This window comes from Condylura cristata, unplaced genomic scaffold, assembly GCF_000260355.1.
Source record: "Condylura cristata isolate star-nosed mole 26May11 unplaced genomic scaffold, ConCri1.0 scaffold00029, whole genome shotgun sequence".
NCBI lineage: Eukaryota > Metazoa > Chordata > Mammalia > Eulipotyphla > Talpidae > Condylura > Condylura cristata.
In genome coordinates, this window is record NW_004567130.1 from 5,796,397 (window position 1) to 5,819,838 (window position 23,442).

General features: G+C 39.8%; 1 protein-coding gene across 2 annotated transcripts in view; it reads left to right on the plus strand.

Annotated features, from left to right (window-relative positions):
* Positions 1-23,442, plus strand: part of ADRBK2 (adrenergic, beta, receptor kinase 2) — a 99,161-nt gene that overhangs the window by 28,482 nt on the left and 47,237 nt on the right. Inside the window, exons 2-5 of one of the 2 annotated variants that reach the window (XM_012731058.1) lie at positions 3,827-3,900; positions 14,378-14,479; positions 16,103-16,177; positions 21,759-21,820. In XM_012731058.1, the coding sequence (XP_012586512.1) occupies positions 3,827-3,900; positions 14,378-14,479; positions 16,103-16,177; positions 21,759-21,820 (313 nt within the window). The remainder of the gene's footprint in view (positions 1-3,826; positions 3,901-14,377; positions 14,480-16,102; positions 16,178-21,758; positions 21,821-23,442) is intronic. The other variant, XM_012731060.1, reaches the window with a different exon arrangement.

Genomic DNA, 23,442 nt, shown 5'->3' on the forward strand with positions numbered 1-23,442 from the left:
CACATTCCACAATTATCAGTAAGCAGGTGTTGGTTCACTAATTTTTACTCTTTAAAATCTGGAAAAACTGCGCCAAGGAGGTAGACCTGTGAGGCAGATTATTGCCTTCATTTTGCCCTTTAGCTTTTGTTCTGATCTGAGTGATGCTTCATCTGTTTTTATGTAATTTAAGTCTGATTAAGGTAAATTGCTTTCAGCCTGGAACACAATGATCTAGAATTTATCCAAAAGGCAAAATATCTTTCTTCTTTGCTGTTCCATCTCAATAGCTGCTAACAATAGAGAATAGGACTTCAATTTATGGACAGATGTGAGGAACATACTATTTTTTTTTTACTTCCTGTAGTATATTAAAAGAATTTTTGACTTCTCCTATACATTGACTTATCCTACACATTTCCATTGACAATGGAAGTTGCATTAAAGAAGTTGGTGAAACCATTTTAAATTGTTAAATGTTCATTCATCCAACTCCCTCATTCCCTTACCATCCTTTCATTCCCTCTCTCCATCCATACCCCTTTCTCCCTTTTCCTCCTTTTCCTTCCTTTAGCCTTTTCTTATCCTCCTTCCCCTCTTTCTTCCTTCCTTTGTTCTTTCTCCCGAGCTTCCATTGTGCCACATTGTTTTTGTTGCTGCAGATGTGGTAGTTAATAAGACATGTGGCCAGTGCTTTATGCAATTTATATTGTATTGGGGGAGCTGGTAATAAAGAAGTAAATAAACATGCATATGATAAGCTTTGGTACTTATACAAACTGCAACCAAAGTGTGTGTTTGAGAGGGAGAAAGAGAGAGCAAGGAAGAGGGGTGAGGGATGGAGGAGAGATCATGAGAATCGTGGCCATTCTCTCTGAGGAAAGGGGAATTTCAGCGGAGTCCTGTAACCCTGTACAAGATCCAGGGAATGGGTGTTTTACGAAGTGGGTGGAGTAAAGTAGAAACCCTGAGAAGGGATCAATCCATGCTGTTAGAGTGAAGGGAACTTCCAAACTACAAGATGAGCTGGAGAAGGAAGTTGGAGCAAGACTGCAGAGGCTGTGACGGGCTATGATGAGCAGTTTCAGTGTGAGGTCAAGTGCAGTCGGAAGCCCCCTGTTTCCCGTGTGGCCCAGTAGTTCCCACTGTCAGCGAGACATTTAAAAAACATCTCTCATCTTGCCAAGCAAAGCCCACATATTCATCATAATTTTCTTTTCCAAAAATATTAAGAGAAATATGTGAATCACAAACTGACAAGATTGAAAAGAGATGAACAAATTCACAATTACAAATGTTGTTTTCAATAGTCCTTTGTTAATAATAGATAGAAAAAGTAGAGAGAGATTCAGCAAGGAATCTGGAAGATGGACTTGTGTAGCCCTGCCAACCATTAAAATACTTGTTTGCCTTTTACTTTTTTGAAAATGAAATATTCCATCCTACCTCTTTTTCTTTTTGAAGTGCCTATGGGCCAAATTTGGATCCAGAACCAAGTTTCAGTAAATGTGGCAGTATTGAACTTATACTGAACGTGTTCTCTGGTCATCACCGAATTAAGCAGAAATCAACATCAGAAAAATTACCTGAAAAACCACCCAAACAGGGTCCTCCCTGTGGCCTAAGGATTAAGCCTCAGCACTATCACTGTTATAGGGCAACCCGGTGTGAACTGGGCTGCCTATCTGCAAGTCCTCACCCATGTGCTTAAGATTTAATTGTACTGCAGGCACACACAAAAAGGTCAAGAATGGGGTTATTTACAAAGGGGAAAGAAAAGGAACAACCCAGGGAAAGAGAGAAAGAGAGATACACGTTAACTGGAGTGTCTTACCAGCTCCGCTGACTTGGAATTCCAACAGCACACTGAAAGCTCATAAGAGCCAAGTGACCAGCCACCAGCATGAGGCCAAAGGAGAGAGAGAGCCCAACATGCTCCCTCAAATATATATTCCCAAAAGCGGTTGCTTAACTCCACCCTTGAGTCCTCACAGTTCTCCCCTTGGCATTGCTGGGAGTTATAGTTTCAGTGACTGGAGTAGGGGGTGGAGTTGTAGTTTTAATAACTACAGTAGGAGGTGGAGTCCACAAAACTGGAGTAGGGGAGCGGAGTCCACAGAACTCTGCAGAGTTCCTTCAGGACATCCTCTCCCCCTCACATTACCACTCTGGTCTGAGTTCCATCCCCAGTCAGGGAGCTGACCCGCCTTGTGCAACAGACCTCTCCTGCTTTGCCCCTTTTGTACTTCATCAAATTGCCTGTTCTGTTCCCACTCTGTCTCTGGTGACTCCTCTCACCCCACCCCTATACCCACCCCCCTACCCCCATACCTCTGGCCTATACTAGAGTTCTTCTATGTGAAAATAGATAAATACATACCCCCCAAAAAATCCCTCAAAACACTTGGAAATTAAATTAGGTGTTTTTGAATGACTCATAGGTCAAAGAGAAATGATAAGGGAAATGTAAAGTTACTTTGAAATGAATAGACTAGAAAGGTAGCTCTCCACTTTTATTGACCATAGAAATAACTAATGTATGAGTGGGTGGAGATTCACATCTTCAGCCCTCCACTGTCTGGCTCTTGAGTTTCCTCCTTCCTTCATGACTTGGCCTCACCATGCTTTCCGTGGTCGGTCTACACCCCGTGCTTGTTCATCTGGCCTGGCCTGACTGCTTTTCATTTGGTCCCAGTGCGCAAACAACTGCCTTTGTAAAAGGTCGTGTTCCTCGAGTGGTGGTGGGGAATTCATGAGACAGTGACAGGCGAGTTCATGTTACACGCTTCTCACCCTAACTTTAATTAACTCTTGTGAAATCTTTTTTTTTTCAGTCCTACCTGGGGAATTCTGGTTGATATACATTTTAGACTTTTTGTGAATCTTACTTTAGCTCCATTCTGTGTCTCCTGTTTCTTCTCACAGACCTTGGTTTGTCTTCAATAATTAAGTTTTAAGTGGTCTTTGACTTTCTGTTATTTTCCAGTATCTCTAACCTTAAGTCTGGTGTGAGCTTGTCCTACTCAAGTTTCACTCATTCATTTAGGCTTGATTGTGTGTTAAGCTTCAAGTGAGGCACTTTAAGTGAGACCTTGCAAAGGAATGGGACATTTGTAAGTCAGTGGGCTAAGTACTTTGACTGAAGGATGCTGACAGAAAGGCTAAGCAAACAAACATTCATCCAGCAAGCATCCCTTGCCTCTTGCTGTGCACCAGGCACTGTGCTGTGGGGGAGGTGCTCAGGCATAGGTCCTGATTGTTTGGAATTGAGGCCTGAAGCTGTGAGGGTGTAAAGAAATGATCTGGGAATGGAGAATCTACTCTGGCATGAGGTATTGGGGGTGGGATTTCGAAGCACAATAAGGTAGTGAGGGGAGAGAAAAAGGACTAGAAAAGATATGAAAGTTCTTTCTCCTTTTAGAGAATTTAGTGCTATTCCTGCGGGCATCATATTTATTAGCTCCATGGTGACTGTTACCAACAATTCCGTACTACCTGTATTTCTTATTTTTTTGGTTTTCATTCTGCTACTGTAGTGACCTAAGTAGAGATAAAACAAAAGCAGTGCTGATTGTGGGCCTTTAAAAAGTGGGGTGGGGAGCTGTGAATAGAGAACCCTGAAGTTAGGAGGCAGGTGTAAATATATCCATAGAAATCTAAATTTTCCTGGAGTGTTTCCTTCTTGGCTTCTAGGGTATAATTGTCTCCCTGAGAGCTTTTCTTTTCTTTTCTTTTTTTAAACAGGTGAAGGAAAGATTGAGATATAAATACGTTAATTTGAAAATACCCTGTGGGGTAAAATTTCAATTTATTATCCACCCTGAAATTTTTTATTCTTTTCCTTTAGGTTTCTTGCTATTTAAAGATTTTTGTTTGAATGAAATTAATGAAGCTGTACCTCAGGTGAAGTTTTATGAAGAGGTAAGAAGTACCTGTTTTATCGATGCTTTTATTTCAAAAGCATATTTAAACTGTACTTTGGAAAATATTCAGAAACTCTGTGAAGTAATTAGTAGTACAAGATACACCATGTCGTTTATTAGTGCTACTGATGACAATTACAAAAATCACATTTAGAGGTAGAGAACTCTAGATGTAAAAAGGACTAGTTGGACTAAAATTCCAGGGAAGAAAAAATCATTAAGAATTATATTAAGGATTATGAAACATTTTATTTCTGCAGAAACTTGCTAGTTCTGAAACATAATCGAAGGGGGGATGTTAATGGGCGGAGGAGAACTTGGCAAAGTTTTCTGATTACACAGAGCTGGAGTGCAAACTGGAGTCTTGGGATCCGATGCCTCAAATCCATTACTGGTTTTCCCAGCAAGACGTATGGAGGATAGCTGAATAGTTCGGCTGTAAGATTTTGGAAGGCACCTTGAAATCTGCCACAGTGCTACACTGAAATGTGCACCTGCTGTGGGCAAGAATCTGATACCAGAAGGCAGGGTATAGTCAAAAAACCCAGGGTGTAGTCTATTGGCACTGAAGCTGTAGAGCTGCCTGTCCCCGGTGCAGCTGTTGATTCCCAATATAGTGGCCAGATGGGAGTCCAACTCCTACTTCTGGAAGAAAGATGCTTATGGGAGACAGAAAAGCATCAAGAGATTTCTTATTGTAAAGTAAAAAAAAAAAAAAAAAAGAGAAAGATAGAGAGAGACTGGAAGAGTCTCCAATATTTGATTAGTATTGACATGTACCAGATTTTGAAGCTAAGCAGGACAGGGGGCCAAAGAGCTGATCTAAAAACATTTAAAAGGAAGAAGTGTACCTAATGTTGAGGATACAAGGCTCTCTCCTTGAGAGAGCCCAGGGCTCGTCTCTGCAGAGACCCATGCTTAGGAGCAGGGGCAAACAAAGGCAGACCAAGTCCTGTAAAATGGCACCCCAGTTCAGCCCTTTACTGGGTGACGAGGCCTTTCTGCACTTGTCTCACAGAGTCACGGAAGAGCCCTCTGCTTTGTTTTGTTTTGCTTTGCAGATAGAAAGTACAATCTAGAAAGACTCTATTTAGTGTTCAACACATAGTAAAAATTACTAGATGTACTAAACAGCAAGATTATATTATTCATAAACAGTATTAGAAGCAGATGCACAGGTGAATCAGATTGGAGTTAGCTGATAAGTACTTTAAAATAGCTATAAATAATATGTTGAAGAAATAGTAGAAAAGATGGACAAAGTAGGGATAATTTCAGCATAATTGGAATTTATGAAAACCAAATGGACAGTGTAGAAAATAAAGTACAATAAGCCTCAGGGTTTTATGTTTAGGTTCAGTAACAGATTGTTTACAAGAAAGACTTTCTAACAAGTTGGAAGGCATGCCAGTATATAAACATACTGTAACAAAGAAAAAATGCACACAAGATAAAGGTAAGGATATTAAAGACTTATGGCATGCAACTGAAAGGGTTAACAAATATAGAACTGTAATTCCAGAATGAGAAGAAAGAGAAAGGGGCAGAAGTAATACCTGAAGAGAAAAGAATTTCACAGGGTGATGAAAGTCAGCAGGTTACAGAATTGGAAAATTTAGAATACTCTAGGAAGATTGATTATGAAAGAAACTTTGCACATTAATATAAGACTGTAGAAACCTACAACAAATGTGTTAAAAGGCACATTACTTTTAAAAACACAAAAATATGACTGACTTGACTAAAAGATCTTAAAAAATATATTAAAACACACACACACACACCTGTCCCAAAATGACCATTTTTTAAGTATTGAAAGAAAATAAATGCCAGTCTAGAAGTCTGTATCTATCAAAAAATTCATTCAGAAATGAAAATGAAATAAAGATATTTTCAGACAAAAACTGAATTTGTTCATGAAAATCAGTACTAATGAGAAAAACTTAAGGTAGCAGGAAATTAATCCTAGATGTAAGGAAGGATTGAAGAGCATGACAAAGGGGAATTGTGTATGTTAAATACAAATGAGTCCTACCTTGCAAATCTGTAATGCTTTTAGAGTTTAAAATCGATGGTGGTAGCACAAGAGGCAGGAGGGGTGTAAAGTGAAATGAATGGATCTTATGATTCTAGGATTATTGAGGGAGATAGTAAAAGTAGTAAATTGCATTGGCTTATAATCAGTCAAGGATACATAATATAATCCCTAAGGTAACTTAGAAAAATAAAATATTTATCTAATGAGTTAAATGAGAAGGAAAATAGAACAAAGCAGCAGTCTATCAATTCAGTGAAGGCAAAAAAAGAGTAAGTCAGATTGAAAACAAAGAGTAAGATGGTAGCTATAAATCCATATACATAAATAATTACATTAATGTAAATGAACTGAATGCTCCAGGTAAAAGACTAAGTTTGTTGGACCATATGAATAACCCGAAGCCTACTACACAATGCTTATGAAGGTCATGCTTTAAACAGAGACCATACGAGGATTTGCAAGACATACATACACTAACTGAAGTGAAGTTGCTGTAACTATGCCAGTTTCAGATAAAGTATCAAAGAATAATGCTAATTTGAGATTATTCCATAATGATAAGCAGGTCAGTACTGTCTTAACTATGTATGCTGCAAATAAAATAGCATCAAACTATACACACAAAAATTAACAAATCTAAAACTCAATCTACCACTCTATTAGGAGACAGACAGACACACTCTACTTCAAGTTTGTAGAACAAACAAAAACTTAGTAAGTATGTAGAAGATTTTAGTAATGATGAATCAACTTCGCCCAATTGATATAGATAGAATATTGTACCCAACAGAAGCAGAATTTGCATTCTTTTAGGTACATATGGAACATTTGTTAAAATATATTTTATGCTGGACTAAAGCGTCTGACAATTTTAATGCTAAAGTGGCTCAGAGAATGTTCCCTGACCACAGTAGAGCTAAGCTCAAATTTAATAACAGTTAACTAAGACTGGCTAGAAATATACACTTGGGATCAAAGAAGAAATTAAAACAGAAATGAGGGCAGGAAGAGCACCAGGGACTGTGGTGATGGCAGTGGGAATTCTGTGGGGACTACATCTGAGAAAAGAGAGCAAACATTGTACAAAAATGAACAGTGATATAAACAAACAAACAAATAATAAAAAAAACAAATGAGGAAATTAAAATATTTTTAAGAGATAAAAAATATTAGCTAGTATTATTAGCATCATGTATCTTTACCCTAAAGCACTTTAAGTGGTCTAAAGAAAGCACAGCATAATTGGGGCTGTTAAATTGGAGTGACAGTCTTCTTTCTGTCCTATGGATACACACACACACACATATATGTATATATATATATTTTTTTTTTTTTAGAAAAATATCAACTTTTCATATATATGGCAATATATATATATGAAAAGTTATATATGTGAAATATATATATGAAAAGTTGATATTTTTCTGATTTTTTTATCATATTAATGTATTTTCAGGATTATTTTAGCATCATTAAAAAAAGTAATTTATTATTTCAAACTAAATTATAATCAGGCATTTCTTCAGGATGACATTCACAGCTTAATCTGTCAAAAAAAGTGTTTTTTTTTCTTGTATTCTTAAAAGCATCACCTCTCCAATTTCAGTATGTTCTAAAATTATCTTGTCAAATTCAGGGAAATCTCCTTTAGCAGATAACTTTTGCTAAGTTGAAACAGATGGAATTTGCTTGAGGTTATTTCTTAAGCACTTCTTGCCAACATAGTGGTGACTAGTGCTGATGTGTTTCCATTTGAACTTCAAACATTAGAGTTTCTCATTATTGGCTTACTCCCCAGCTCTTTTCATTTCTTTCCTGACTTGGCACATGATGGGACATGAGGGATGGGTCTGGCTTATCAGATTATCCCTTTGCAGAATAATGTTCCCAAACTCTTAGTAACTTGCTTTCTGTTATTTTATTGAAGATACCATCTACCCAAGGGCTTCAGATACAGTTCTCTCAGTTACTGCAGCTTTTAAACACTGGCGTTATCAGTGATTCTTCTCTGACTCCTTCATTTCACTTGCTTGGTGAATCTTTTTTTAATTTGTAGTGGTGGTTTTATGACAGCAACACCTAGAAAACTGTTGTCAAATATCTGGAAATACACATTTTACACATTTACTCACTTCTGTGTCTTTTAATGATTACCCATTTACTGTGCTTTAAAGGCCTAATTTCTTACCTGGACACTCAACGTGTCTCTACAGCTAGTTAATCTGTACCTCAGGTTGATGCTCTCTCGCCCCCTTCTTGTAGGGAACCACCATTCCTTGAACCCTCTGAGCCCTTTCTTTTGTCGCTTTACTTAGTGTCCTTTCCCCAGCCTGGAGTGCTGTCCCCCTTCTTGGTTTGTGGAAAGCCTCGCTGCTTCTAAGGTGCAGTTAGTTCAGTGTGTGTGTTCTATCTTCCTTGCTTCCTCATCCCTCTGTTTCTAATGTTCTTTGTTGTCTGTAATGCTCACAGAATACTACAGGGTTGCTGCTTATTGTGTATAACAATTGCTTTCTCCTTGGCCATTATTTCACTGAGATGGAAGGCCGAGCTAGGATCTAGGTGCACATGTGCCTCTTACTTGCTGTGGGATGTGGGGCCAGTCATTGAGCAAACCCTGAGCCACTTACATTGCAGCAAACCTGGAGCTCAGAAGTGCAGAGATAACTGTCCCTACACTTGAGGAGCTCATAGTCTGGGAACTTAATATTTGAGCTTCAGTTGCCTTACCTATGAAATTAGCCCAATAACGATCTTTTTATTCTGCTACTGGCCAATTGTGAGGCTTAAATAGAATACCAGATGGTCAAATATTTTCTAAATTAGTATTTGCAACGTCTTTCCAGGTGTATGGGAAATTGTAACACAGTGGGTAAGAGAACCGACTCTAAACTAAGAACTGCCAGGGTTTGGATTGGAGCCCAGTGCTTATTAGCTGTGTGAACTTGGCAGACAGCCCACCTCCTCTCTACCTGGGCTCCCTCTGCTAAAAATTAGGTGCCTATCCCTTGGGGTTGGCACATGTTACGCAACACATCACAGCAGGGCCTGACGTATAGTTACTGCTCAGTAACTCAGTGTTGGCTGATGCACTTTCCTGTTCCACCTAGATCTGGAGGCAGCTTATAAAATAGATAAATCTCAATTTTAAAATAAATTTGGAAAATAGGGGATAAATAGAAGATCAGAGTTAAAGTTACTAGATAGCGTTTTCTACCCTCATGCATTCAACTGATATTAAACAAACACTGACGCTGGGCCAGGAATTGCTTGGATAAACAGGACAGACAAAGTCCTGCTCTCTTTTGAGCTAACAAGTAATAAATATAGGAAATACATTGGGGAGTAATAACTGCTACACAGTGACTCAAAACTCAGGGTGATGGGTTGTGATCTTGTGGCCACCTTAAATTGAGTAGTAAAAGACTAACTGTGAGGAGGGGACCTTTAAAAGGAGGCTTGAATGACAAGGAAGCTAGTCTTTTGAAGTTGGGAGCAATGAGGGGGAGAACATGTTATAAAGAAGTGAAGGCAGATTAAGACAGTGTGGGAAAGACCTTGATGTGTTTGAGGAACTGAAAGTCCAGTGTGGTGGGTGGCGGTGGTGTGTGGCGATGGTGGGTGATGGTGGTGGGTGACAGTGGTGGGGTAGAGTGAGGCCAGTTCAGATTGAAGAGAGAGTCAGGGTTTGGTGGACCATGGGGGCCAATAAAAACAAGTTTTTATTTTATTCTAAAAGTCATGGAAAATTCAAATGGGAATCTTAGGTAAATTTTCTCAAAATGTCAATTGACTCAAGATAGTTTCTTTGTACAGACTACATTTTGCTGCTATATCTAGTTGTATTATTAAATGCTGACATATAGGTTAAATCTCCAACTCTGACTGTAGGTTTTCTATTTCTTTTATTCTATCAATTTTTTTTTGATGTATTTTGAAGCTCTGTTATTAGGTACATGTCTTTTCATGTGATGTGTCACTATTGTTAGTAATAATCTGCTTGAAAATGACCTCCCTAGATATTAAGGTAGCCATTTTAGTCTTCTTTCAGATATATCTCTCCTATGCACTTTCAACAATATATACAGTATATATTTTTTAAAGATTTATTTATTTATTCATACAGAACTGGGGTACAGGCCAGAGATGCGGAGGGTGAGAGGCTTCACCAGAGACAGAGCGGGGAGCAGAACAGGCAGATCGACGAAGTACACTGCTGAGGGAAGCAGCGGGCGGGTCAGGAGAGGTCTGCTGCTCCATGTGGATCACCTCCTGGGCAGGCGGGGATCGAACTCATGGGGAAGAGGCTTAAGCTTCTTAGTGCTGTGCTTTAACCCGCTGTGCCACCAGGGAGGGCCCACAATATATTTCTTTTATTTATTTAAAAGATGTATCCATTTAGGCATACAAGAACTCGGGTACAGACCGCAGGTTGCAGGGGATGAGAGGATTCACCAGAGACAGAGTGGGGAACAGAACAGGTAGATTGCCTGAAACACATTGCTAAGAGGGGCAGCGGGTGAGACCAGAGAGGCCTGCTGTACCATGTGGGTCAGCTCCCTGGCTGGGGATTGAACTGGCGCTGCAGTGGGTGGACAGCCTCACAGTGCTGCACCGCACCTCCCCGTGCCATTAGGGATGTGTATGTTTAAACATAAAAGAGATGGGCGCTCCTCTCCTCTCATTTTTGTAATCTGTGTCTTTTTGTGGAGTAATATGTTTTTCCTTTGTGGGATTTGTTTAGTTTCTTGATTGGGCCATTTTTTTTTTTCTTAACATATTTTGTCTACTTCAATCTCTCTTTCTTCCTTCTGGGAGTTCAGTTACTTTGTTTGCTTTTTTAAAAAATATTATCTTAAATATTGCTGATGCCCTGTTCAATTTATCCTCCAAATATTTTTTTTGCTTTCTGTTCTTCAGATTGAATAGTTTCTATGGACCTGTCTCCTTATTCACTAAGTCTGGCTTTTGATATTTCTAGCCTGCTATTATGTCCATTCATTTACTTTTTATTTTAGATATTTATTTTTTTAGTTCTTATATTTCTCTTTTCTTCCTTTCCTTAGTGCTGTGCTTTAAATACTGCTATCTTTTTATCACATGCACATTTTCTTTTATGTCTTTGAATACAGTTATGTGACTTCATTAAATCTTTGCCTGATAACTCTAACATGTCAGTTGTTATAGATGGGCATTCACTGGCAGCCTGTTCTGCATATGAACCATGTGTCTCCCAGCTGAATCTTGTTCTCTTCTCTTCATCTTAGCTGGATCACTTTGGGTCTGTATTGCTCGCCTGTCATGATGAGGTCTGTCAGCAATTTTGACAAGAGTTTATACATTGAGTTTTGAAGCTTTCCTTCTCTTGATCTTTATTTTCTTCAACTCCCCCTCCCTCTTATCAGCTTGTCTTTGATGCCCCTTCCTTTTACCTGTGCACTCTTGATCACTCTGTAGTGCTCCGCTCCAGTGCAGCTGTGTTTTATGTAGATGAAGAATTTGTGGTCATGTTCTTGGGCACAGTTAGCTTTTAGGAATTAGCTGGCTGTTACTTGAAGCAGACCCTGTGTTTGTGGTATGTCTTTATTAATGTAAAGTAAACATGATTGATGAGTTGTTGGCAGGCACAGGTATGAACAAAATGGTAATAGCAATGACTGTTCATTTTTGGCTTAAGCAATGGGAAGAATGATTTTACTCACTTCTGTGGGAAAGCAGAACAGGAGAAGAGCATGTTTGACTGGGGTAGAGTAGGTGTGGAACTCTCAAGTAGGTAGTTGGATATTTAGAATCTGGAGCTGGGGACAAGTGAGTCTTAGAGATCCAGATTTAGGTCATCAGAATATAATTGGTCTTTAAAACTGTGGGACTGAGTAACTGAGCTGCACTGTGCTCTGAGGCACAAAAATATCTAGACATCTAGTGGAAGAGGAAACTGAGGAGGAGGAGTCAGTGTGGCAAGCTCCTGTTAGTGGAGACAACAGATAACAGACATCAGAGAAGAAAGTTCTGGAGAAGGTAGGAGTAAACTACTGATCTGAATGCTGTTGAGGAATCTGAAACTAAAGGACAAAAGAGAGACTCTTAATTTAGTGAGGCAGAGACCATTAGTGCCTTGACTAGAACGTTTATCTAGAATGATAGAGGAATAGGAAAGAGGTGACAAAGTGAAGACCACATCAGCAGTGGACCAAATTGCTTACTTTTTGCACTTGAATTATTTAGGCTACATGTTCATTTGTGGGCTTTATGACTTCCAAGACAGAATGGGAATTCATGATGAGTGAATGTTTATCATTGATATTGCTTCTGTTCTGCTGCTGTCCATCTACCTGCTGAGGTTACCTGGACAACCTAACTGCCAAAGTTAGAGGTAGCATTTACTGCGTGTATGCTGCAAAGCACATACTGTTTACAGCTAATTCATAGTTGACAACATGTCTTTAATTAGTGGCCTCACTGATAATAGAAGGTGAAATTTGAATTATAGCCATAGATACGTAAGTTCTTCCTTTGTCAACTAAGTTTCTGCTTTTCTTGTTCAAGGTAGAGTTTGTGAGGCACAAGATAGAATTGTGAGGCTCTTAATAAAGCCAGTATTGTGGCTCACAATGTCATTTGCCTAAGAAACTAGAATTTTCTGTGTTGTCAGATTCTGACAGCTCAGGGAAACTCCACACAATCAACATTTGTGTACCCAGGTGTCAGTCTGCTTAATGTTGGCCCTGGAACAGAGACTTGTGCTTCATTACACATTGTTTTCAAATATACTAACTCCATGAGGATATTTTTATTCCTTGGGTTTGTTAATGTGTTAAGGCAGAAACAGTGGCCTTCTGTTCACTCACAGTCTGTTTTGCCTCAACATTCTGGCTTTAACCTTTGGACCTGGCCAACCAAAACACAAAAGAAATCAATCAAGCTGGAATCCTGTGTCTATTCTCTCACTCCTCAGAGTTCGGTGCCTGGCTCTGTTGCCTGCTGCCATGTATTTGCATCTGCCATGGTGCTGGACTCTGTAGATCTGCCCTCCCGGGTTGATTTTGGATGGTTCTGTCAAGTTTGTTGATAATGTGGCTGGACTGACTTCATTCCAGCGACCTTTTCCTTTTGGATGGGGTATCAAACTATCCCAGACTGCCTGTTTCTGTTATGTTCCAAGAAGAAGCTAAGAGGATTCATGTGAATTTCATCTCAATGTAGCACTGGTAATATTTCAGGGCCATCAAGATGATCCCAGTAATCCTTAGTGTTTGAATCACCTAAGCCTCACATGGGGTCGCAGTATTTCATATAAGCTATCCAGTGTGCTCTTGCTATATGAGATTCTAGTAGCATTCTAATGGCATTTGATCCCAGAACTGTCAAACTTAGGCTACAAAGTAAAAGGTAATTTTTATTCCTGTTTACCTTATGTTCTCCCACAGGAGTACTTAACCCTCCTTTAATCACAGCAGAATAGAGTAAGCAGATAATATGAATATCAGTATAACTAATGGCTACCTGTTGGGAATATATTTTTTTCCTGAAGATAAGTCACAGATAGCACTTAGTCATTACAGTTATGATTGATTTCTGCTACAGTTTTCTTGCTAGCCCCATATTTTGTTTGTGTTTCATTTTCTTTATTTTTTAAATAATTTTTACTGAGGTAACATTGGACCACAACACTATACATGGTTTGGAGGCATAGGGACCATGCCCCTTCAGAGTTAAAAAATATTTCTTCAAATAAATAAAAATACTAGTTTGACACTAAAGCTTCTGATACTAGTGTAGAATGATTGGGGCAATTTGCACATACAGTACTAGCAGGTTGTATTATTCGGCCTCTCTTAACATTAGTCAGATTACCTTCTCTAAGTTAGCAAGTGACATGACTTGAAGTAATCTTTTAGTGTAATTGAGGTTCTAAGCCTTAAAACCAGCACTTTTATCTGTGGATTAATGTCGTTCCAAAATGTTTAATGGACTTTTAAAATTTTCTTTGCAGGAAACCTGGCAATTTTTTTCCTGTTAGTTTTGTGACACTCTTGTTGACTGGGAACAATTCCCATTATAACTTTCAGAACTGAATTACAGCCAAATTTGAATTATTTGTGCTTTGGAGAGGAGAATTGGCAAGGATGAGTGATCCATGGCTGATATATTATAAGATAATTGTAACCATAGCAGTATTTATTTCCTAGTATTGTGTTTCTAAATTTAAGAAATAAGGTTCATCATAGGAAAGAATCCATTTGTATGTTTCAAGTTGAATTTCAGTTTATTCCAACTTCATTATTACAACATTAGAAGCAGTTGTTTGCTGTGGAATAGCCAGTTCAGTACTTTGCTTGATCTCATGTGGAAGTGGTTTTTGCCTGGGCAAATAATATCTTTTAATAAAGTTCAGTTTCTAGAAAGATAAATCCAATATTGTTAACTTTTTAAAACCTAGATAAAAGAATATGAAAAACTTGAGAATGAGGAAGATCGCCTTTGTCGAAGTCGACAAATATACGATACCTATATCATGAAAGAGCTGCTGTCTTGTTCTCATGTAAGTGTGTATTTGTTCTGTTACTTTACCCTATTACTTTATGATGAATAAATAAGAGACAGATTCCATTGTCTTCAGGATTAAGGCACAGTGAAAGAAAGATGTTGAAAAATAAAGCAGTATTCATCCATGGGGGAATCCATTTCTTTTGTCAAGAGATTGCTGATAACACTGATCCAACATTTGTTGCTTCGCATGCACTTCGTATATTTCCAAAGGAAATAGTACTGCAAAAATTGATGGACCAAATAGCTAATTCAGCTCAATGGCAGCAAAGACTGCTTTCAATTCTAGGCTTTCTGGAGGAAATTAGGCTTGATTATTTTTAATTTAGCTATATTTAACAATTAGGCTTATCAAACATTGGTAAGTGTAAATCTTAAATGGTTTTCATTAATAAGAAAGGTTATAATTATCATGTTAATTTTGTTCACATGTTAAGTAATGATTGAAGCAGTTTTTTCCTTGTGCATCAGATAGGCAATCTAAACCAATCATTACGAATTTATTTCACCAGAAATGAGTGGGATAAATAGTGAAAAAATTTTACTGTGTAATGTCTTTGACTTACTCAAAGGGCTCTTCCAAAGAAGTGGCCTAACAGCCCTGGCCTGCTGTGTTCAGTGCAGTAGCCATTAGCTACATGTGGCTATTTAAATTTAAACTTAATTAAAATCAAGTGGAGTTAAAAATTAATTCCTCAGTTCCTCGTGAGCCACCTTTCAAATGCCCAACAGCCACAAGTGCCTAGTGACTTCTGCTCAGCAGCACAGAAGCACATTTCTGCCATCACAGAAAGTCCGTTTGGACTGCTCTGTTCACCATATATAGTAGTGCTTTAGTATGTATGGTGTGGTGAACAGTTTTTACTGACATTTGAGTGACTTGCTGAAGATGGCATGCTGGTAACATACCTTACTTTATAATTCTTTGGACTCACCTAACTGTTAAAAAGAACTTCTGAGCCGGGGCTAGCTGTGGGTGCTCTGTGCTGTGCTGGGGAACGACTGACCCTTGGAAAATGCCAGATGTTTAATGGGAAAGCTTCTGCAAACTTAGTTTTCATGTAGCTCAGCAGTTTACAGAGTTCTTGGCAGCCGGCTGTATATAAGCCTTTCTTCTAATTGTGCTCTACTAAAGAAGATGCAGTTGAAGTGTTGGGGGAGGGTGGCATTTGTGACTTAGCAGTGTAAGTGCCATCCTTTTAGGACCAGCGTCCCGCTGCTGCTTCCCTCTGCAGGACTGTCCTTTCACCTGCAGCCTTTGAATGCAGTGGCTGAGCTTTGTGATCCTGGCAGTTAGCTCTTAGGCCTATTTCTCTGATGTAGTAGAAATTTTACATTTTTAAGACGCCATTATCATAAGGGGCATGCACATTTAATAAGATGACAGTAGGACTCTCTATGCTTTTTAAAAGACAGCAATCTCAAACCTTGCAGGGTCAGATACAGCAACGCAGGCCCTGTGCTCAACAGCCTCCTCCACAGATTCTGTAACGATACATACTTGCTGCAGGTGACCGTCGTGCACTAGTGTTTGGCAATGTGTCATGATGCTGTGTAAGGGGTGAAAGCTGTGACATTTCATATTTATGGAAAAATAACTTTCTGATTCTTTTATAAGCCGTTCTCAAAGAAAGCTGTAGAACACGTGCAAAGTCACCTGTCCAAGAAACAAGTGACATCAACTCTTTTCCAGGTAAGACAAAATTATTTCAAAATAAGTATATGTAATTTGCTTACCAGTTGGACCAGTGACACTTTCTTTGTGTAAATACGCTTTTCTAGAACAATTTAAGATTAAGACTGCTTGTGGTTTCATTAAAATGTGCTCTTACATCAACATCCTTTGTAAAGACTTTCTTGAATAAGGTCATTGGAGCTTTCTAATAATAATATTTTCTATGAATCAGTTAAGTCAAGATTTGGAGGAAAAAGCACTTTCCCATTTGACATTTCAGGTACCTGTGACGAGCAGGGGCTTCACAAGACTTATTTTAGTCATGGTAGATATTGATGGTCTCTGGTTATTCTCCAAGTGAAACAGATTCAATTCCAATAGTCAAGAGTGAATGTTTGAATGACCTTGTTGAAATGACCTGATCATTTCATGTCATGACTGAGGAACTGGATTTTTTATCTTGATTCATCATGTCTTGAATATACCACAATCATGCAAATTTACATTATAAAACTTGGAAAATCAAGCTCCTGACTAGAGGACCTCCATATTTGCTGCTCTTGGTTTCTCCTCCCTAAAACCTTTCCCATCCTGTGTGTTTTCTACAGAGGTGGCAGCTTGCAGAGACCATGGCCAAATTTTCACATGGATAATGTCCTTATATTTTGAAGAATTATACAAACTATGAGAATGTCAAAAACTATGATGATTTTCATAAATTAAAATAAATAACTTACCTTTTCTTGGATTACTCAGTTATGTGCAGGGGGGTAAATTGAGTTTTACTTTAGTGCCTTACAAGAGGATTCATTTATTACATGCAAAATAAACCTGATTATTCTGTTGAGCAAATGATAGATAGAACATTGACTTTTTTAGACTCCACATAGAAATGAGATGCAGTTTTTGTCTTTTTGCATCTGGCTTATATCATTTAACATGATTTCTCCAGGTTCTTCGATTTGTCACAAATAGCAGGATTTCTTTCTTTTTGGAGGTTGAAAAAGATCCCATTGTGTGTAATACAGTGCACATATACACACACACACACCCCTTTACATTTGTGTCTGTGTGTATAGGTGTGTGTCTCCATCCATTCATCTATCCCACACTTTCTTTATCCATCACGCATTGTGGGACACTCAAGTTGTTTCTGTATCTTGGCAGCAGTGAATAGTGTTTGAACGAACATAGGGCTGCAGATATCTCTTTGAGGTACTGATTTCATTTCCTTTGGACGTATACCCAGAAACAGGATTGCTGGATCATAGGGTGATTTTGTTTTAAAATTTTTGAGGTGTAGTTATGATATTTTCTATACCAGTTTATATTCCCACAGAGGTATGCAAGGGGGATTTTAAGTCACATTTTTCCTTATAATTCATGATGTTGAATACCTTTTCATATATCTGTATGCCATGTTTTGAAAAATGTTTGTTTAGTGCTTTAGTCCACTATTTTTGTAACTATCTTCAAGAGTACTGATTTGGCCTTCCATTATATCCACTCTATTTCCATAACTTTTTCCAGAAATTTTTTTTACTCCTCTGTTAATCTTTTTTAACATCCTGCATTTCCTTTATGTCCTTTTTTAAAGATTCAATTTCATTCGTCTGCTCATTGATTATATTTCTCATCTCATTCTTTTCCTTCTCTGCATTTTCTCTCATATCTTTAAGCTGTGTAATATAGTGATTCTGAATTCCTTATCTGTCAGAGGAAGTCCTCTGTGTCAGTGTTGGGTTCTGGAGGCTGACTTTTTTTCATGTTGCATTGTTACTAGGAGGGCTTGCTTGAATATTTGTAGTTTTTTTTTTTTTTTTTTGCTTTTGGGTTTGTTAGGGCAACTGTACCATTCCTGCCTTTGGGCGTGCCTTCTGGGCCCTCTTTCTAGCATGTGGACATGTAGTGCCAGCTAGGTTCAGTGCAGCTTCTCTATGGATGCAGGCAGATGGGTAAAGGAGAGTGCTGGGGCCCACGATGGCATCTTCAGACCTTTAATTGTCTTTCTACTCTTTTTGTAGTGAGGCATCCAGGTACAAGGCAGGCAGGTGGTTTCGGGGGCAAGGTGAATCTTTACTCTTTCTGAGACCTCTGGCATTTTCCTGTGGCCTCTTCACTGGTCTCTGCTGCATCTGCTGCACCGTCCTCTTGCCTCCTGTCCTCTGCTGCTGCCCTTACATGCTCAGTCTCTTGGCTCAGGTGCACCCACTCACCCATGTCCACACACACTCCAGGTACCACCATCAGGCATGCATGTAAGACCACAGGTGTCGATGATAGATGCTAATGGTGGGAGTGCAGAAAAATCCTGGTGACTTCATTTATCCTACAGGATGCATCTACCTGGTGTCTTGAACTCTGTGGCTGGTGGGCAGAAGGAGGGGTGGGTTCCCCTCAGCTTATATCAACTGGATCTCTATTAATAGCAGGCAGAATTCTGGGAGCTCCTGCAAGGATGTCGGGGGCTACTGGGGTTGGAGGGCGGAGGTTCCTGCAGCCCCTATCTGGGCGCACGTCTGCTGTAGCAGATGCTGATGAGAGCAGTCATTGTCCCCAGGAGCTCCAGCCTGCCCAGCTCATGCGGAGTGGGATTCAAAGCCTCAGCCTGGGTTAGGCAAGAGTTCCCAATATGGAGCACTGCCCTGCCAGGCCCTAGCTGGGGCCTGCTCTGCTGGGAGGTGCCTGCAGGCTCTGTGGGATCGATTTCTGGGTTGAACTGCTAGGGCCCTTCTGGGGCCCTGAGGGTCTCTGGTGCGCAGTAGGACACTGATTGCTGAGGCCTGGGGTCCAAACTGCTGTGAGTTGTCTGCAGCGGCGAGGTGGATGCCATTTTCAATGCAGCCAGGTGCCTGCAGAAAACAGAACTGTTCTCCAGCCTTTGATCTCTCTGGGGAGGTCCTGGTGTTGTACAACTGGCTCAAAGAGTCTGGGTTTTGCCAGGAGCTCATTGTTTTATATTTGTTTTCAGGAGAGTGGTTGATTTCTGCCACTCTGTTTCGCCATGCTATGGGCGCCTTTGTCACTTTACAATCAGAGTACTTATTTATTTTTGCTATTGAGTTCTGTTCCTTATAAAATTTTCATTATTAACTCTTTATCAATACATGACTTAAAATTAAATGTGACTATTCCATTTTACAGATTAAGGGACTAAGCATCAGAAAGGTGAAGTAGTTTGCTCGTGATTCTGATACAGGACAGCAAGGGGGCACTAAAACTGACCAAATAGTTTATTGGGAACTGAGCTTTTTTTTTAATCTACATGCACAGTTGCAAGACTATTCAGGTTCAGAGAACAACAATAATGGGATTTATTTAATAAACCAGGGAAAAAGTTATTGAGACCAAAATTTATCTCACTCAAAGCAGGGTCTAGTGTTTTTAATTCCTAAACACAGAGTATCTAAGATGGCATCTTACCACTGAAGACCTGTAGCATGCAACAGCCAGACTCCTGGCCATGTTCTTACTCATGAAGACAACAAAAAACAAACTGCAGTTGCTCCCCGGAGCTGCTGAGATGCCCTAGCACAGCACCAGCTGAGAAACACTCAAACAGCAGCTGCAAACAGCCACACTCACAGCTCAGTGAGGCGCCGGCTCTGGGTCTTTGCTTTCCCAGCCAGGCTGCAACAGCAGCAAAGCCTGGAACAGTTTCAGTTGCTCAGCTGATTGCATAGCCTTCGAACTTTTCCTCTTTGAGGCTGGCTGCTAGAAGCCTCTCAAGGTTCTTCAGAGATGCACAACAGCCCTCTGGAAGATCAACATGGCGAGGGGCCAAAACTGCTGATCCCAGAATCGCTGAGGTTTTGAAAATGCTGAATCCCAAACACTGAATGCTGGGTGCTGCTTCTGCCATCCCTTACATATATTTTTATCAGAGTCTCCACTCCAAAATGCAGAACTTCATCAGTATTTTCCCTGGGGCGCTCTATCCTCACCAGGACCCCCTCCAGGGGCACCACCTATAACACTCTTTGGCTTCAGCACTGGCTACAGCTCCACTGTGGGACCTTGACTTTTGCACTGCTTACCTGGCGTATTTTGTGATTCTGTTGAGTTGTGATGTGGTTTATCCTAGTTTGTTTTAAGAATTCCTACTGACCTTTATCTTTTATTAGCAAAAAGTATGAACTACTTAATAAAATATAAAACTATGAATCTACATAATTTTGAAAATGGAAATTCTATGTGACAAATTTAGTCTTTTCATATATCTTGGACCTCATGATCTGTTCTATCTTTGGACCAGTCTTGATCTTTTCACCTTTTTGAACTTCTTGAGACTTATGATCCTTGGTCTTTTGCATCTAGAGGACTGGGTTTAGGTAGAGATTGTATGTCATCATGGACTCTTAAGAGTTGAGTGCTGGAAAGAGTTTTCCCGAGCTAGGTGAACTTCCCTGCTACCAAGGCAGGAGCAAAGTCCACTTGGTTGTAGTAACCAGTCCCAGTGCATGCCCACAGCAGACCCACAGTTGTGTGAAGCCCTGGAGGCTGCCTTAGCTGTGAGTCCCTGTCTTGCTGCAGGAAGTAGGACTTCCAGAAAAGCTGTGGTTGTCTCACTGCCTTTGTTTGTCTGGCTGCTGTGACTTCTGCAGACTTCCTAGTCTTGTCACTTGCCTTGTGTTATTCCCAGAACTGGCCTGCCCTTTTTTTTTCAATGTGATATGTGAAGACACAAAACATGTTAAAACTGGCAGCATTCAGTGTAGGGTATTAAAATACTTTATAAAACTATTTAATTGACCCTAGACTGAATTGTGAAACATTAATACTTGATACATTTATAGTTCATCACATGGAAAAGGGAAGTTTATGCCATTTATTTAGTAACGTACAAAGTGGCATGAAATTGAAGGCGATTGTTCTCCGTGAGAAGAATAAAGCACATGTGAGCCAGGGGCCCCTGAACTTGCTCAAAGACCTGGGGAACACACCTACCTACAAGGCCACAGTCTTCTTAAGTGTCAGAGGAAGGTCAGGATTACCTTTTGTTCTATGGTTCTAAGATGCAGGAAGTCATTAAGTGAAACAGTTATTTAAAAAGATTTTATTCATGGGTTTCCTAACTTTTGTCTATAAAAATCAATTTTGATAACTAAACTGGTAACAGTAACCTAATTAGCTAACAGTAATTTACAGGATATGCTACATAATGTTCAGGGTCCAGTAAACCAATGAAAATGTGGGGCCCCTTTGTTCCGAAATTATTAAGAATTTCCAGATGGTGACAGCAGGGCCCTGAGCCACGTCCTGGGCACTTCTAAGTGTGAACCCTGCTCAACTGCATGGGTGGCGGGCTCAGGCCTGTGGAGCGAGCGCTGCTCGCTTGAGAAATGGCTGTGACGGCAGGAGCCGCGGCAGCGGCAGACAGAGCAGAGAGGGGAGCCGGGGCAGACCTGTCCTGGCCTCCAGGAACGGCCTTGAGTGGTGATGGATCTGCTGGTGGAAATGGGACAAATGCTAAGAAGGTATTGTAAGGAGGGCCACTTAATTAGGAACCTCATCTCTTCGGAAGCTCCTCCACGTGTGTGTTTTTTACTTAATACTTTCCTATTTATGCAGTGTGGAATTTCTTTTCCATTCTTTCCAGCCATACATAGAAGAAATTTGTGAAAGTCTTCGAGGCAACATTTTTCAAAAATTTATGGAAAGGTATGAAACTTTGTATGTAAAATGGTATGCTCTGTAGGAATAACTCATTTTATAAGACGTGCTGTTCCTTAAACCATGTTTTAATTTGTTCATTCAGCAAGTGTTTTTTGTATTGTGTGACAGGCTTTGTGTTAGACCATTGCCTTAACAGTTAATGTTATAACATAGGATTTGCGTATTTTAAAGTTCCTCAGACCTTTAGTTTTTCAACTTCAAATAGACTAAGGTTTAAGTAGACTAAGCAGTCTCGTTATTAGAAGTAACTTAAGCGGCTACCTTTACTAATGCAAGCATGACTCTCTAATTTGTCTAATTCATTTGTTTGAACTTTGAAACCATATCCCCCAAAGCAAGATAAGATAGCCCTGGATTCTTTATGTAGTAGAACACTGAATATAGGCAGATGTCTTTGCTTTACACACACACACACACACACACACACACACACACAATTACTGTGTATCAATTATGTTCCTTTGAATAGCTCAGGTTATAAAATGTGTTTGTCACTTTAAAGAAAATTCAGTGATGCCTTAAAAGTTTCAGCTCAAAGCTTGTTGGGTACCCAGCAGTCTTTTTTTGAGTATGCTGAGTACTACTCTGTGATAATGCACCAGTGGAGTCAGACTTTTGAAACTGAATCTGCATTCACACTGAATGGACTTTTCCCCAGAAACTGAGCAAATTTTGAGACAATTGACATGCTGATGTGTCTCCTGCTGGAGCAGCCTGCAGCTGTTCAGTAAGTGCCCTTTAAGAACAAATGCTGTTTCTTGGCAGCTTTTTTCTGCACATTGACAGAAATAATTTTTTTAAAAAAACCTCACACACACACACAAACCCAAAATGTTGTGTTGTAAATCTTCAAGAGTTCAAGATAATTTTATCCTGGAGTAGAATCAGTACTTTGGAAAACTAATATTCATATTTATGACTATACTTCTCTGAATAGGTGCAGAAATTTGCCAGAAAGCAACTGAATCAAACTGAGGGGATGGGTGGGTTGTTGGTTCAGAACCAGGCCCAGTGCTGTGGAGTCTAAGTCTGACTTTTCACAACAGTTGGATCAATCTATTGCTTCTGCAACCCCTGGGGCTGGGGGTTGGTGCTGGGGGGATGCTCGAGGGGAGGGGGGAGGGAGAAGAGGTGGGGATGGTAATGAAAATTGGGGCAGGTGTTCCTTAAAGTGCTCGCCAACAGTAAACTTTCCAAGTTAGTGTTTTGTCCCACTGAGTTAGCCGTTCGTGTTCCTGTCTCAAGACCTGTCAGTGAGGCCGCTGGCACACTGCACGCTGGGTCCCCGAAGCACAGCCATCTCATGTGAATGCGCTCACTATACAGTCTGTATTTATTTTATTCTTTCTTGTTTCATTTCATGCTAAAACATCCTGAAGTCAGAATTTTTAAAAAAAATCCACTGTCAGACCAAGAGGTTAGTTTTGGTTTTGAGGGTGCTGCCTTCCCACCTCAGGCCCACCCAGGCTTTCTATAGGTCTCCCATTTAAGACTGTCTGCTTGCAGCTGCATTGCAGTCTGATAAGAAAGGGAAAGTCTTTTTAAAAATTTATTCATTACTAGATCTACTTACATTATTGTTCATTTTAAAATAATGTTTTCTCTCC